This window comes from Alosa sapidissima, chromosome 3 (genome assembly GCF_018492685.1).
Source record: "Alosa sapidissima isolate fAloSap1 chromosome 3, fAloSap1.pri, whole genome shotgun sequence".
NCBI lineage: Eukaryota > Metazoa > Chordata > Actinopteri > Clupeiformes > Clupeidae > Alosa > Alosa sapidissima.
Genome location: NC_055959.1, coordinates 8,053,523 through 8,071,407, shown reverse-complemented (window position 1 = coordinate 8,071,407; position 17,885 = coordinate 8,053,523). Strand labels below are relative to the sequence as shown.

Sequence of the window (17,885 nt, the reverse complement as noted above, 5' to 3'; positions counted from 1 at the left end):
GGTCAGTCAGGTTACAGATAGCTGAATGTTATCTAATGTAATCTAGATCTGAACTGACTGGCATTGATTGGCTGAAGGACCTTTCATTTGGAGGAACATGCATCCATTGTTGACATCCATCTAGATCTCGGTTTCCCCCCACCTTACTTCTCATGAATAGCCTACAGCACAGTGCAACATTTTCAGGTATGTTAAGTGTACCTATAGTGAAATTGATAGCATTATATAGCATTTCTCCGAGAGTGCCTAACTTCCATGGTACCACTTGAACCATACATGTGCATATTGATACAAGACTGGATTTCACACCTCTACTTCCTTACATTGTGTACTTAACGTAACCTCTAGTTACTGATATAAAAAGTGCCCTTTAGCACAATAAAACGATCTACTCAAAACCATGGATCTAAACAAGTACATAATACCCACAGGGATTATCACACACAGCGAGTTTGATGCATACAGTACAAATGGGTGTTAAAACAGACTTGCACCTGGTTTGGAGTTTTGTAACATTTCTGTATTTAACCTCTGTATAAACAAAAACTAAGACAAAACTACACATTATTTACATCATTTTTATTTTGTTGTAATTTGACAAGAATGACAAAAAAAAATATATATATGTACAAAAATTATTTTTAAAAAGAAAATCCTTATACAATTTGTGTGATATGAATTCATTGTCAGAACTAGACTATAGAGGAGTTTGATTATAATCAAAATTGTTTTGTTTACCTGGTTATCATGTATTGTATACATTGGTTATCTAAATTATGCTGAAATCTTAATCTTGAAAACTGCATGCTTTCCTGGAGCTACAGAGACATTTCTGGGAGAATCATTTAAATAAAATCACAGGTAGCAGAGAGCCTATCGATGAGCATGTCTATGTAGATACAGGCAGCAGCCACATTATGAACTTTGTGCGTTTGCAAAGAGCAAAGGTCTTGCTCATTTCATCAGAACAGGGCAGGGAAGCCACAACACAGCGCCGCATTCCCACCCATCCTCCTCTCTCTAACAGTGCATCCCAGCCATTCACAACACAGCTCTACATCTCCATACTGCTCTCTGTAATAGTGCATCCTAGACATTCCTCAGGGAGTGCCTGAAGTGGCTGTCGGCAGACTTATATTAGTTAAATATGGAATTAGTCAGACATCATTTCAGAGTCATCTCCGGATGTGGTCTGTGAAGCGCAATAGTCCTTGATCTCTGCAAGATAACAAATAGAAGGAATTAATTGGTTAGTTGTGGATGCTTTCCATATCATAACAGCTGATGTGCCCTTTTTTTGGCACGATAGTTCTAAGTTCTAAGGAACTCTGTTTCTTAATGCACTGCCAACACCATCATTCCACCACTTCTGTATTCCCAGGAGTGAAAAGAGGAATAGAGGCTTCCTCTGACCGCAGGCACCCACTGACCAAATGTTTCTTATAATCTGAGATGCTGCGGCTTATGTATCAATGTATGCAATGGAACGCAGATAAGAAAGAAACAGACGATCAGACAGCACAGAAAGAAATAAAAAGACTGCACTACAGAAAGAAATAAAAAGACTGCACTACAGAAAGAAATAAAAAGATTGGTCTACACGGTCATCTGGTTATGTGCACGTCTAGTCAACAACATTTCATATTATTCCAGTATCAGTATTTTCTCTATCTGGGGGGCACTGTGGCGCAACTGGCTACAGGGCCTGTACCACATACGGGCCCAAGTGCCCACAGGGACCCAGGTTTGAGTCTGACCGGGGTGATTTCCCGATCCTACCACTTCTCTCTCTCCCCTTCTCTGTCTCCCTCTTCACTGTCCTGTCAATAAAGGCAAAAAGCCAAAAAGATATACTTATATACTACACTTGTTTTCTTTATCTGATACCTTTCTGATGATGCCACATTTAATAATTGATAAACAAATAAGACCTGCAGCCTGGTCTGTGTGACAGAGCGCAGTGCGGCTGTCACTTGAACTGACAAATCTCCCGACGCGGTATGGACAATAAGACTGAATATTTAAACAAAACGGGCCATTTTAAATTAATATGATCTGGGGGGATGATTGGCATGATTATGGACAATGTAGTTTGTACTAGGCCAATATCATGTGGATGAATGTATGTATGTATATACGGAGGGCTGAATGCTTGAATGCGTGGTGAAGGGAATTAGGGGTGGAAGATTCGTTTATCGGTAAAAGCGCTAAAAGGTATCTGTTTGCATAGCGCAACATCAACGCAGTTTAGGGGGTTGCAAGCGTGCACATAACATCTTAAGGAAAGTTCTTAAATTTGTGATTGCATGTTAATGCTGTACTAGCGAATCTTCTCACCAGGCTTCATGGCTGCCTTCCGTGTACAGGGGGCAAGCCGGTTTGCAGACGGCGAGACCTTATCCAATGTTCGGGGCATGCTCCCGTAGGGAAGCGCTCATTAGCGCAGGGGTGTTTGTGGCAAACTTTTCTTTGTTCATTGTTTACTTTTGGAAACGCAGTATTTTGTTATTGCACAAGAAAGCTTCTGAGTATTGTGCTGCGCAAGGGTTTCTAAGAGGTGAAATATTGTTTCAAGATGTTAATTGAATTGTGACCGTGATTTGGTTGTGACCAGTGCTATTTAATTCCTGGAGTTGCTTTAGTAAAGGGATGCCAGTGTTTCCCATACATTGACTTATTTGTGGCGGCCCACCACAATATCAACATTGACCACCACACAATGATTTTCCAGGTTGTACTAAATTGTGCTTAAATCTGGTTAGCATCATAACCACACTGTGCTAATTTGTTAAAAACTGTTGCATTCAAGTTAATTCTGCAAACCAACCACCACAAATGGAATTCAATTCTCTGGGAAACACTGGATGCATCTCTGACGAGAGAGGACGTAAGTACTATTTCTATAACAGGGGCCTAGAAGCATGGGCATTGTCCTATCTTTGTTTTCTGTTTGTCCAGTTTTTGTTTGGTATTTGTTTGTCACTTAAACCTGCAGGTAGCCTACCAGTAAATAATAATAAAAAAAATCGTTATTGGCACTTGGATTTCCACCTGAGTCTTCTCTCCACCTGCTCGGACAAACACTCCTTTACAGTGTGCCACTACTCTTCTTCCTTCTGCCTGATTGCACTGAGACTCCTATCTGAACATCTAGAGTGGACTCTAGTCTGTACTTTCAGACATGCAATAATCTGCAGCACTGTCCTGGCAAAACAGACAATGACCTGGCTATAACAGGTGCCAGAGGGAACCATATAAAATAGGCCTGCTATCAAAGAGTAACCAAACCGGTAGTGCAGACAAGCTTGATGGGGTTTGGTATGTAAAAACACCTTTCACAACAGGGCAGCACTATCGGTGGAATTTGAGTTACGTAATCTCATTGAAACTACTACTGAACTACTTAATTATAAACCTGACAGGCGATTTACGTTTATTTTGCTCCTAATTTCCCAGGCCTTGGCCTGACCTATTTGTTTAAATGAGGCAGGGTAATATGGACCGATTGGGTGCTGGACTTACTCTGTACTATGTTCCCATAAGCGATGGCTGCAGGAGAGTCTGGCACTTGACCGAGGAACGATTTCCCCTCATCACAACTTCTCCCTTGAAAGACACGGAGAGAAAAAAATGTTACGTTTATGTATGCCTTGGACGGACCGAAGAGGAAGTAAATCTTTATCTATTGTCTGTTTTTTTTTGTTTAATCGAAGATTAAAAACAGGTTTCACTGTGGTTTGAAAATCCGCATGATCGAACGAATGAGGAAACACTGCACCTGATAAACAAGAACTAAAACACAGAACACAGAGAAGGCCAAAACAAAAGCAACCTTAATGTTGCTCCATGTTGTTCATGTTTTTTTTTTTTTTTTAAAACAATAGAGGTGGCTATTGGAAACCATTTATGACCTGTCTAAAAGGCACAATTCTGTATTAACAGCCCTGCCCCAGCCCAAACCATAGCCAGATCACTGAACAAAGTGGGTGTCACTTGAGAGGTTGGTAGGATATGAGGTGGCATATGAGCCATGGCAGCATGTTTGATCCTGACAAGATATTTGCAATATTTTGCATTGAGTTAAAGGGAAAGTGAAAGTCAATTGGTAAGTAAATTCAGAGTAGTTTACTCTTGTGAAAGTACAATATATACTATGCAAATAAAGTAAAGTGAAAATAAAGTGAATTGGTAAGTAAATTCAGAGCAGTTTATACCAGGGCTTAGCCTGTAAATCCAGACCCGGGAAATCTAGAAAGACTAGGGTCTGGCCATGACTAAAGTAATGGCCCAACTCGAGGGGCGGCACCAAGCATGCATTTGAAAATCTCACTGCATGCAACTGGATAACACTAAGAGCAATGTTTACTGACTGATTCCAGACTTCATCGCAATTGGATAACACTACGACCAATGTTTACCGGCACTGACTGCTTCCGGACGTCGACGCAATTGGATAACACTGCAACCAATGTTTACTGACTGATTCCGGACTTCGACGTTGCAGCACTATCGCCATCTGTTTACCTCGCCTCTAGCCTGGTGTATATCAGATCCACCGATGTGATTGGGGCACCTCGCTACAAGGGAATAAGTAATGAGCATCATTACTCATTGTCAGAGTGACTAGCTGAGCAAATTCTAATTGTGCTCCTGTTGTGCGGCCCTTGAGCCAAAAAGTTTGCCCACCCCTGCTTTAAAGTAATTTTAAGTATTTTCAGGTATTTTTGGTGACTCTAGAGCAGTGGTCTGGCTCTGGGACCCACAATTTCCAATGCACATTTAGAAAGTATTCAAGTACTTTGAATTGTGACATCAGGAGTTGAAGACTGCTTTTTGAAAGCTAAAAAAAAATCTATGGGTTGTGACTCTTGTGAAAATACAAATCCCGATTATTTTGTCCCTCTTAACTATTGTCCTCTCACTCAGCGCTCAGTACCTATTCGGGGGTCCAGGGGCACTTTTCCCAAAAGAGGGAGTTTCAGCTCTTCGCACATCCTCTCAGCTCCACCTGTGGTTGGAGGGAAGATCTGGGAAGTGTTCTGAGAGAGAAAGAGAGAAAGAGAGAGAGAAAGAGAGAGAGCGACATGTACATTTCAGTTTAAAGCCAATCAAAAAAATAATAATAATAATAAAAAAAGGTCTCAACTCTGTATTATTATTTGCCTTTTATTAGCACCAGGGTCACAAATTTAAAGTCAATTTATTGTGAAACATACAGAGCATAGAAAGTTGATTAAATACCCATCAACTACATTCCATCCCATTCTACTGTGTGGATATGAAGGGCTGGGAAGGGTATGATCACAGTTGAAAAAATTCATTCTTCACTTTTGATCTCTGTAATACACACATTCCCGAATTTTGTGGAGAAAAATAATGAATGCAAATGAATGCGTTGATACTATCAAAGGTCAGTAGGAAACATCTGTGAAACATTCAGATAGTGTCACAAGCTCGGCCTAGCTTAGATAAGGCGCACTAGCAGGGATTTAATAGACAGCCCAATATCACATTAGTAACTAGCTAACCAGCTCTCCAAGCACGTTGGCATTGTAGTCTGTTGCACACATTTATTTCCCCCACTTCCTTCCTACCATCCTTTAATTATTCTATTCATCCCGCCCAAGAGGCACAGACAGCATGGAAAAACAGATGCTATCTTTCATGCTGGTGCATTCCAGCCAAACCTTGCCAAAAACTTACTTGCTGTTTTTTACTGAATAACCTGCCCCAAACAAGTATTCTAGATCCAAACAAAGACTTGATATATCTCTGTTTTATGATCTCTGTGAACTTTGCTTTCAAACGTTAGCAGCAGCAGCAGGCCCACCCCTATACATGACTGTGGCGTGAGGGAAAAGTCACAGCCAGCCAGTACGTTTTATCCAAGAAGCAGAAGAATTCCGGGAAGGATCTGGGAAGGATACGGGCTCAGGACCAGCTCAGTTCCACTTAGCTGCCCTCTGTGGTAAGGTCACCAACGGTGATATACTGGTGGTACTAAAGTAGATGTGGAACATTTACATTCAGCTTGTCTCTTGGGTAACATTCATCTAGTCGGCATGATGCCAAAGTTCTTTGAATCCTGGTTCCCAGAATTTCATTGGATTTCCTCCCCGCCAATTAAATGCTATTGAGAACTTCCGGGTTTTCTCTGACCAAATGAATGGGGTGGGAGATACCATCTCTGAACAAGCCCACTGTCACAGGTGTACTGGTAGAGGGTGTGGCGGAGGGTGTGTGTGTGTGTGTCGTTCATAATTCTGAATGGCTGACCTGAGCTGGTAGTAGCAACAATGGGGTGGGTCAGTTGGACTTACCTTGCACTTGGGGCACACAAACCCGCTCATGTTCTCAACCACGCCGATAATGGGCAGCTTGACCTTCTGACAGAAGCCGATCTCCTTCCTCACGTCCTGAAGAGAGACTTCCTGTGTGAGTCCAGGATGGAGGGAGTTGGGCAAGTGTGTGAGGGGAAAGAGAGAAAGACATGAAGAGTAGCTATACCTTGTTAATTAACAGCAGCTACTGTAGATCTAAACAACTTTAATATGGGAAATGGCGGCTGTTTTGACATATGAACCAAACACCAGTGCCACAATTGTACTGCTTAATCTATTAACTAATCTTTTAATCACTTGATTTACAGATTACCTAATTATTATCTGAGCTAGGTCTGGTAGGTGGTTAAGTACATAGAGGGGACGTTATTTCTTATAAAACTGGAGGAGTCTAGTACAGGCCAGTTCATGAGATGACAACTTAAAAGACCCACATTTTTCCTCTTACAGGAAGGCTACACCAGGCACATAATTTAACTGTTGTGCTCGCGAACCATACAATTATTTTTCCCCATGCTTTCTGTCAAGCCCCCAACCCCCTTCTATTAAATTTCATGGTTCTCTGCTTTGATCTGTATTATGCATTTGTCTTGAATTTTATACCTTTTATTCATCATTCATATTTTACCTCTATTTTACTTTGGATGCAATGTTTTTGTTTTCTATCTGTTAACTCTCATTTGGTTTTGTGCTTGTATTTATAGTTGTGTTTCCTCTTACTTCATAGTCGTTCTTCCTTTCAGTCATGCACAATCTGATAATGTTACTCCATCAAAGCATTCTGGATCTGGACCTGTTGTTTTTAAGTGTGAGTGTGCGTTCTAAATAAAAGTGACTTTTGATGGACTTATTGCTGTCGTCAGCGATCATAGGGAAGTGAAAGTGTCTGAGGCCTCACTTCCCCCTAGTATTCGTCAACATTTCATGCTTCACTTAAGTGGCTTGCCAAGCGTACAAGTTTTGCATAGTTCCTAGCAATAACATTTTGTCCAGGCACGACGACCACGCTATCAGGGGGTGAAAAGAGAGGGGGGGGGGGGGGGGAATGTTTTCTTCCTCTCGAATGGGAGTTGGCCATCTGTTGAGTTAATGACCTGGGGAATATTTTAGTTTGACCTTGTTCCGTTGTTGTTTATTTGACTTGACATAGCTGAGATTATGCGTGCTGTGTGAATTATATTAATTAATCAATCAATGAATTAATTAATAATACATTATTTTAATATGTAAATGTAATAATACATTAATTAATCAATTAACAATGCAATCATGCATCAGCAACATGAAATATTCCACATTTCTCTCTCTCTCTGAATACTTCCTCATTCAGGGCTGGTTTTATTTTGTGTGTGTGTGTGTGTGTGTGTGTGTGTGTGTGTGTGTGTGTGTGTGTGTGTGTGTGTGTGTGTGTGTGTTGGGGCTGTGTGAGACAACACAAGTACAGTATGTCTGATTGCAGCACTGTCAGCTAAATGTTTGCTTTTGTACACATGCTTCTAGACATAGACATTCATGGTTCAACATGCGACATTCAATACCAAACAATGTAGCCAACACGGAAGTTCAAATATCTGCAGTAACTCAGGGGCTGACAGTCAATTTCCCATGTTAAAGGTATCCAATGCATGTTAAGCTTTTTTGCTACAGTATTGCACTCCCCCTGCAGTTGTGGAGTATTTGTATTTTTGTAGAAAAACTGATTAAAATACAGAGAAACTCGAAGAGGCTGAAAATACTGAAGACTGGCAGCTTTATTTGCAAGCTGGACTGCATCTGAAGATTGGTCCATGGAGCAACTTACTGTTGACCTGTTACTGCTTATATCGATCCCACAGGTGTATGTTAAGAAGTTCCTGTGAACTTAATGTAGAATTTGAACCCTCCCCGGTTCCAACCGGCTCCTTTTCCAAGCTAGAGCCGGTAACCAAATTAGGTAATAGGACTACTCCACCATCAATGTGTGTTATCTGCCCTTTGACCCTTTGTATTGCGGAGATGACAGGATTTCCTAGAATGATGGTGGCGCCTCCCTGGGTTAAGAAAAGGCCTTGCTGTGCGCTAACCCAACAGCTAATTAGTATCATGTTCTGCTTTAGGGGGTAGTTTGTGGGTGGTCAGTACAATACCACCCCCCCCCCCCAATCAAACTACTATAAATGATTAACAAAATATATAACAAATATGAATTCCAAGCCATAAGCCATCACGTTCTATGTGTGTGTGTAGAGGATCATCAAAGTGTAGGATCGCAAATGATGCGAATGATCACACAATATTCAATATTACTGATGGCATCAAGATGGTGGGGGATCCCAAATCAAATCAAATTTTAAAAATGGATGTGTCCCCACCAAAGCTGAGCCCAAACCTACGCCCTTGCTTTGAAGCTGTTGTATTAAGGTAAAAAACTTGTGTGGTGTGTGTGTGGTATGTGCATGTGTGTTTGCACGCAAGGTTTCATCTGTGGCATGGTTATGATGATATTAATATGCCTGTGTCTGTGCTTGCACACAAGTTTTCAAGCTATCAAGCTAGCAGAACAGCTGTTGAATCACTACCATCACCGAGAGTCACTGCTCTGCTAACCTTAAGTATCTCATGGTTAAGTGTAGACCTTTCTATCTGCCCAGAGAATCTATTGTTGTGACAGCTGCCTATACCACTGAATGCTAACGCTAAGTTTGCCATGAAAGAACTTCATTCTGCTATCGGTAAACAACAAACTCTGCATCCCGAGGCAGCCTACATTGTTACGGACTTCAACCACTCGAACTTACTGCCTAAATTCCATCAAAATGTATCCTGCCCCACTAGAGACAAGAAATTGGACCATGTCTGCACTAACATGACTATACAAAGCCATACACCTCCCCCACCTAGGACACTCTGATCACGTCTCATTATCTGCTTTCAGACCTTGGTATAAGTCTGCATGTTCTACGGCTGTCAATCGGTTGGACCGTATATCTGAACATAACCGGCTATTTGGAATTCCTAACTTAGCCGGATCTTACACTACCCCCCGCCCCCCCCCCCCCCCCCCCTAGTATTTCCGACACACATTATGTAAATGAGCTCGTGTATGAACGAAGCAAAGAACATGTGGAGATTCTGTTCATGTGTGTGTTCAACCACGTTCAACCTGTTCAACCACGCGGAGATTCTGTTCAGGTGTGTCGGTGTCGTTCACACATATGACTGCATAACGTCAGCATGTTAGCATCATATCTGAATCACCTGGGTCGGGCCTCCGTTTGACAAAGCTCCGCATATACTGTGGAGGACGTGTCTGAAAGCAGCTATTGTTTCTACTGCCCAAGTACTCAGCACTCATCAAACGTGTGAAACCCACAGTGAGGACAGTCAAAAGCTTGGCCAGAGGGACTGACTCGGCACTTAAACAGTGTTTTGAAAAGACCGACTGAGTGTTTCCCTCTGAGGTCACCCATGGCTCCCACACGGACTCCCAACAGACCGCAGTCTGTTAAGTTAGATAACCTCACCTCCTCAACCCTCACCCTGAACACTGGCGTACCACAGGGTTGTGTGCTGAGCCCTCTCCTGGACTCCCTCTTCACCTACGACTGCACACCTGTACATGGCTCTAACACCATTGTCAAGTTTACAGATGACACTACGGTGACAAGTCTCGTCAGCAACAACGATGACACGGCCTACAGGGAAGAGTTCCAGCACCTAACATCATAGTGCACCGACAACAACCTGGCTCTTAACACTAAGAACACCAAAGAGTTCATTGTGGACTTCAGTCTAAAGCTAGCACACACACCCCAATCCTTATTAATGGGACTGAGGTGTGAGCATGTCACCAGCTTCAAGTTTCTGGGTGTCCACATCTCTAAGGACCACTCATGGACCCTCAACACCTTTACCCTGATCAAGAAAGCTCACCAGCATCTCGTCACACTAGACACTAATGAAGGTCCACTTGTCTCCTCAGATCACCTGTGGCACGGTTATGATGATTTAGTGTGTATGTGTCTGTGTTTGTACACAAGGTTTCACCTGAGGCACGGTTATGATGATATTGGTGTGTCTGTGTCTTTGTTTGCACGCAAGGTTTCATCTGTGGCATGACTGTGATGATGATGTTAGTGTGTATGTGTCTGTGCTTGCACACAAGGTTTCATCTGTGGCATGGTTATGATGGCATTATGAGTATGTGCGTGTGTGTGTTTCACCTGTGGCGTGGTTATGATGACCGCTCCATCTATGCGTGCTGCCCCAAGGTACTGAACGATGGACAGGTGCTCATCCGAAGTGCCTGGGGGTGTGTCCACTATCAGGAAGTCCAGGTCCCCCCAGTCGACGTCCCTCAGAAACTGCTTGATCATCCCTGCAGAGAAAATAAGCTCGGCAGTTAAAGCCAGAGCAACACCATGTAAGAATGGGCATTTAGCCCATGCCATCTATTTTCAACGTGCCAAGTACACCTCTCACATCATCACGTTTCAACGTGCAAGTCTATCGGACTGCCTTACACAGGGCTTAAAGCATTTATGAGGACGTCATATATACCAGTGGTTCCCAACCTGGGGTCGCCAGATATTGCAGGGGGTCCGCACAATATTGCCTGGGCTGAGGTTGTAAGGTTACCAAAATTATATTTGTGCACATTAAATGTATAAAATCCCAATAACACCCCAATTGGATAATAAAAATTCTGTATAATCCAAATTAAAACATTTTGTTCCACGTTTAAATTCATGTAGCTATTTTTTACCTCTGACCTCTGACCTAAAGCAATTAATCACTTTATTCTTTTTGTGTGTGTATGCGGGTAGGAGTTTGGGTAGGGGGGTCTGGCTTGTCTTAGACACAGGCAAGGGGGCCTTCAAGATAAAAAGGTTGGGAAACACTGCTGCAGTCTGTCTCATTGCTCATTGTCGGTCTCATTGTTTTCAAATGTTAAGCATACCAGCTCACGCCTGAATTCAGGCACGGTGCTTGAACACTTAAGCCCTACTTACATATTGAGAAATGACACTAAAGGGTCACCTGGTGTGTCGAAAAGTGAAAAATGACCCTGCAAAGTTGCATAGTGCAATGCCAGATGGTGCTGGCATGCATTGGTATTTTGCCAGAGATCTGCATTCTCCTTCCCTCTCGACTACCCAAAACAAATGTCTGCATTCGGAGACAATCAAGGTTAATCTGATCTAATTCACACGATGACGGAACAGATGTACCTTCAAGTTTCCAGGAAACCAAGGCATGCTTAAACCAAACAGTTACGGGCAGGAAATAAATTATAGTGCATATGGAGTTTTCTGCTGTACTAACGTTGCTCGTCTGGAGCTCATGATGCCCTCATGACCCATAAGATCTTGAAAAACCAGTTCACCAAAATGAGCTTTCCATTATTCAAGCTAATGGCATATGGCTTCATTATTGAATTCCTTCTGTTTTGACAAAGCACACAAATGCAATGTTTTCTTCACCACTGACACTATTCTAAAACGGATAGTTCCGGTGCTTGATTATGATTGGCTGAATCATGTTCGATGCCGTTGTAAAATCCAGCACAAACATACACCTTCACCACATTTCGTTCTATATTACTGCGCTACCATAACTTGATACAAAAGTTAAAGTAGCGTCTTGACTTTGCTTGGCAACCATTCAGATAGAGGAAATATATTTCATGAATAAATCATAACATTTCTCATTGCTGTGCCTTTATTTTATTAAATCTTGGCAGATATATGTAGTATCCATTTTAGAAAAGCAATAAGGCACACGAGTCCGTAGGTTACACTGATTTTAGAACAGCTAAGGAGAGTTTATGTAGAGCAATTTGAGCTGTATTCTGTGTATGAAATGTGCTATACAAATAAAGCTTATATTATTATTATTATCTATCTATCTATAAAGCAAGAAGCGTCTTGTGTGTCTCTGTGTGTGTGTGTGTGTGTCACGCATATCTCGCTGACCGTTTGTCAGACTGACCTAAGATTGCGTATGTGGCGCGCGCGTGGCACAAAGGTGTGCACTCTCGATTTTGAAGATTTTTGAATGCATATTTTAAAATATGCTTATTTACGTAGGACGTTTATCGCTGCACTGCACTGTTTCCAAGGGGACCAGTTTCAGGGGAGCTCCACCCCATGGATCGTGTATTGACAGTTGCTAGCTAGGTCTCACTTTGATGATAGTCAGTTGCAATTTAAAAAACGGATTACTCGGGAACCGCTTGTGGGTTAAGATGCAAGATGATTATCATGTCTGACCTCAACAACAACAAAGACTCCCTGTATGCAGTTTGCTTGCATAAAATGATTACGCGGATTTTGCAACAACACGCCAACAAACACGGGTATATAGTGTAGTGACCACTCAAAATAAAAGTATGTGCAATAAATTGACGCTTCGAATAGCCCAGGCTACTTTGGACATGAGACTTTGACTAAACAAACGACAATTCTTACTGCAAGGTCCCAAATTGAAACGAGCGATAGGCTAATGCCACATAGCTAACGTTAGACAACAAGTTGCAGACTGAGCGACGTCACTTATCACGCCATCAAACATGGGTAGGCTATGTAGTGACCTCAAAATAAAAGTATGTGCAAATTCTGCAAAATAAAAGTATGTGCAATAAACTGACGCTTCGAATAGCATTAGGAAGTTATTCAGTAAGCTTAATACACATTTAGCCTCAACTCAAAACAGTTGTTAGGCTTATGTCATTCTGATCTGTAGAAATGTCACATGCAGCCATGCCTAAATTTATTACACATGTTGCCTATGAGAGGCCACATTAATTATAGGCTAATATATTATGATATTCAGTATACATTATTGAATGCTTAGCTGGAATGATGTTTCTCTATCATCCTATTTTCAAAGCAGGCATACCTGTGGGCATATAATTGAGCTACGTGTTTTCTTCGGGAATGTTTGAACGGGCACTGCACTAGTTATTATAATAACAGATAACATACAGGAAGTCCCTCCTTTCCATTTCAAGGCAAATCGCATGCAAATACGGAATAGAAAAGCAAACAAAAGTGTCTGACTAGGGTATCTGAATGAACATCTGGACTTGCGGTCTTGTTAAAACAATATTTAGATATTTGAAACAAATTCAGTAAAAACTGTCACTGCATGCTTCAGTAGTCTTAACGAGTAGTCTTAACGAGTAGTCTTTCAGTAGTCTTAACGGTCTCCTCTAGACCATAACAACATGCAAACGTAGTACATAAATGTGATGGCTTTGCATGCAACGGTATATTTCTTCAAGAATTTTGCAGCTCGACTTATATGGGCGTGCAGCTTTATTATTATAATTATTTATCGTTTTTATTTGTTGTAGTTCTCTTATTACTATCACTCCAACACAACTCTTATTTGTTCTCAGGCTGAAGATGCTGCTTTTATTTTGTGTTCATTGTTGTGTGGTTTGTGTTGTTTGTTTTTCATGTGATGTATTCCTGCCGCACACAACTTGCCCTTTTGGGACAAATAATAAACTGAACTGAACTAAACTGAGCTGCTGAGATGTGAGGGTAAACAAGTCAAAAAAAGTACTGTTCATGTGCAGAGAGCAATAATAGGGATGTGATACTAGCCGTGTCTAAATCCAGTCACAGCCTCAAAGCCCTATACTAACAGCACCTTCTTCACACACAGTGATGTTAACCACACACAGGCTTAATCACCACCGACACTAGCATCAGTCACTAGCTTATCATTAATATCAGAGGTAGAAAAAAAAACATTATGAAGTAAAAGTCCTACCAAGAACAGTATACGTTCCATTCAACTGATTCTAATTAGCACAACTCTTCAATCAGTTAAATAGAAGGTAGAAGCAATACATGGTGGGACTTTCACCAGAGACTCTATAATGAGGAGACACAGCACTCAGAGTCCTCTATTCAAATGTATGGGGTTAGTTTGTAACGCTGATATGGCAGCTGTCCCCCCTTTTCCTGTAATTCCAACTGCATTGCTGGAAACGGCATGACTGAAGTTTTGCCTTCTGTTTACTTCTCTGTCACCATGGTAATAGGCATTCCACTAGTGTTGACATGTGCAGTGAGCGCATCCACATATGATTGCACATTAACCTTTCTTTTACTATCTATTACATTAATCCAGGCTGGTACTATGAAGCCAGGTGACTTTGATTGGGGTGCTGGCCACTAATACTGCATGGAAGACCTTTATCTGAATATTTCAGCCATCATAACTCACACAAAATTCATACATTCAGGTGTCAACTCTTTATACAATTATGCATGCACTTGTCCCCTCCTATTTTGTTTTATATGCCCTGAGAGAAGTCTTTACTAACTATTGCCCTCTCTCTATGTCTACTCAAAAAGAGGCAAAATAAAAGCAATTCAAAAGGAGATAACAAACAAACGGAAAAGTGAAAAAGATGAACAGATAAGCAGCTGGCGGGGGGAGTCGGACAACAGATTGTGGGAATTCCAGTGGCCAGAGGTGAAACTACAGACCGTTTTTTTTGGGCCCCCTCCAGATGACCGCATCATCCGGGCTGCTCAGCAGGAAGCCGATGGACATGACGGCCAGGTTATCCTCCACGTACTGCAGGAGGCGACAGAGAGACACAGTCAACATGAGCCAGGGGGCACCCTGTACAGCACTTAGGTCATTTTATGCTGTGTTTAAATGTGCTTTATAAATTAAATGTACTTACTTACTGGTACTTACCCTCCCAATCACTGAGCCCCTACTACACAGTTTAAAGTCATTCTCTTCTATGTGAGTAGTACTTCTTGCTGCACTAACAATATGCTAGTGGCACTGTACCTATATTGTACCTTGATTGTTGTTAAGTCGCTTTGGATAAAAGCGACAGACTAAATGACTAAATGTAAATGTGAGTAACACAATACATGGATTCCCCTTTTTCACCTGTTTTCAACATACTGGCCCATTTAGCAATGAGTCAGCATCCATCTCACCTGACCGAACGCTAACTATTTTATGGTGCATTCTTTGGTCTTGGTAAAGCATTACTTTTTAAAATCAACAGCCAATCAAATTGACTTTCTGTGCACTTTGGAGCACAAGTGCCACTTGTTGTTGATTGGTTGGAACTGTGTATCGATTAGCCACTTTCTTTGTTTCCCATTTACAGGGCCAGGACTGTAGCCTGGGTGAAGCTAGGCGGACCAGTTAGCTCATTTGAATTTGCTCTGCGGGTCTATCTGGAGACCTCCCCAATCATAACTGCTTATCCAGCATAGGGCGGGGTTTATATGATGACAGACAGAGGAGTAATGTTAGCAGTGATGTTCAACACAACCAATGACTGTGTTGATGCTAACTAATTTATGGATGTAAATTTTATTAGCTGTTGAGAAAACAACAAGCACTTAACAAGAAAGATGTGTTTGCCGTCCTTCCGAAACGCTTTGAGTTTGAGTTCAATGTACCAATTTCAGTTTAGTTTCACTGCTGGTTGCGCCCTTTGGAAATCGGAAGCGAATGAGAGGTCCCAAGACCCATTGTCAATCTCATTTGAGTTAGCACAAACTTCATTGTAAATGAGGGCTTCCTTCAATGAATTAAATAAAGCTATACTATTACTACAACAAACGTCTGCGGGGTTTTTGAGTGCATACTGTACTCTATCGGTCAAAAGTCACTTCGAAATTTCTATTCCACTCCATTATAGACAGAATACCAGAAAATCAATTACATTGTTTTTTTTAGATTACATTATGTGCTTACCGTTACATAATTGCAAAAGGGTTCTCCAATGTTTTCTCAGCCTTTTAAAATGATATCAGATTAGTAAACAGAATGTGCCTTTGGGACATTGTATGAATGGTTGCTGATAATGGGCAATGTAGATATTGCATTAAAGATTAGCCATTTCTTTCTACAACAGTGGAGAGCCCTTTTGCAATTATGTAAGCATATAATGTAATCTGAAAACTGCTGCCCTGATTAAAAAACAATGCAACTGATCTTAACTGGTATTCTGTCTATAATGGAGTGGAATGGAAATTTCTAAGTGACCCCAAACTTTTGACCGGTAGTGTACACTGAATGGATAGATATAGAATATCAATGTGAAGAATTTCACTGAATTCTACAAAAAGAGTAACTGATTACACTACTGCATAAAGTAATGTAGCTTTAGAAACACCAATGTAATCAATGTAATATCAAAACTCTAAAACAATTAAAAATATTTAAGATGAAGGTTCTAGTTTATAGGGCATCAGTGGAACGCCAAACAATCTTCCAACACACATCTCATGAACTTTAGCAGAACTGATGTTTATGACTAACCACAATAGCTTTCCACCTCCACACTCCACACAAGCATGCAAACACCATCTTCCTGTCTGCCTAAACTTACCACAGGGGACCACCCAGAACCACTCTGGTGAACCTATACACCAAACACACAACATACTGTATGAGCTCATTCCAAACCAGCACCTTCAAATGTCTGCACAGAAAAAGACAGACAGACAGACAGACAGACAGGTTGCAGCCACTGCAAGTCAGTTTGTAATACGTAAAAAACATCAAGATTATGTAGACGGTACAGTCTAGCTTTTGTTGTTCTGAACAATGATGAAACCATGATTACGAGCATATTTGCACAAAAGCACATTTTTGTACTTCCAGAACATTTTCTATCCAGCATATTTGATTTATAAAGGAGTTTATTATTTATTAGGAGTAAAATAAAACAAATGGAGGATTGGGAAGGACATAACAACCTCTCAACATGCCCCTTCAGATTAACATCGCTATTATACGGGTCATTCCACGTCAATTCAACCAGGGCCCACGCACTTAGGTCTCAAAAAATTCTGAAAAAATTACCAGACCAAACGTGACGATTTTGCTACATACTATTCCTATTTATGTACCAGCATGCAAAATTTGAGCCTCCTACATGGTTTAGTTATTGCGCTGTGGGCTTGTGAACTTTGACAAAAAAAGAGGCTGAACAAAATCGACACCCCCCTCCCCCTGTAAAACTGGCTGTATCTTGGAAAGTGTTGATCTTACATAAGAGTAATTTTGCAGTGTGTCTCCTGGGTAACATAGGTACACCTGGTAATTTTTTCAGAGTTTTTTGAGACCTAAGTGCGTGGGCCCTGGTTGAACTGACGTGGAATGACCCATACGTGAAGCCATAAGAAATTGACAGCATATAATTGGTGAGGAAGATGTTCTCAAAACCTGTCTTAAGAAGCACAGATAGAGTTCAGGGACTCCAGAAGACTAGCAAAACATAGCATTAGCTAACACAGAAACAGATGACATAAGGTGTAGGAGCCTGATGTACCTGTTCTCCTTCCACACCCATCATCCTTGGAATGGAGGGACCACAGATGTCCACATCCAGCAGAGCAACCTGAGATATATGAGAGAGAGAGAGAGAAAGACAGAAAGAAAGAGAGAGATTACTTATTACAATATGGAAACAAATATGGGATTACCATATTGCACCACAAGGTGGCAGTGGGGAGCCATTCACCAGGACACTGGAAATCAAAAGACACTGCAGAACTGTCAAGG

The 17,885-nt window shown here is 41.3% G+C and overlaps 1 protein-coding gene across 1 annotated transcript in view; it reads right to left on the bottom strand.

Moving 5' to 3' along the window:
• Window positions 1-613: 613 nt before the first annotated feature.
• nubp1 (nucleotide binding protein 1 (MinD homolog, E. coli)) overlaps window positions 614-17,885 on the bottom strand; it is a 29,460-nt gene continuing 12,188 nt past the window's right edge. The window contains exons 4-11 of the mRNA XM_042086458.1: window positions 17,653-17,721; window positions 16,708-16,740; window positions 14,828-14,918; window positions 10,544-10,698; window positions 6,321-6,431; window positions 4,937-5,039; window positions 3,523-3,606; window positions 614-1,218 (exon numbers count right to left, since the gene is read on the bottom strand). Of these exons, the coding sequence (XP_041942392.1) occupies window positions 1,154-1,218; window positions 3,523-3,606; window positions 4,937-5,039; window positions 6,321-6,431; window positions 10,544-10,698; window positions 14,828-14,918; window positions 16,708-16,740; window positions 17,653-17,721 (711 nt within the window). The 3' untranslated portion in view covers window positions 614-1,153. The remainder of the gene's footprint in view (window positions 1,219-3,522; window positions 3,607-4,936; window positions 5,040-6,320; window positions 6,432-10,543; window positions 10,699-14,827; window positions 14,919-16,707; window positions 16,741-17,652; window positions 17,722-17,885) is intronic.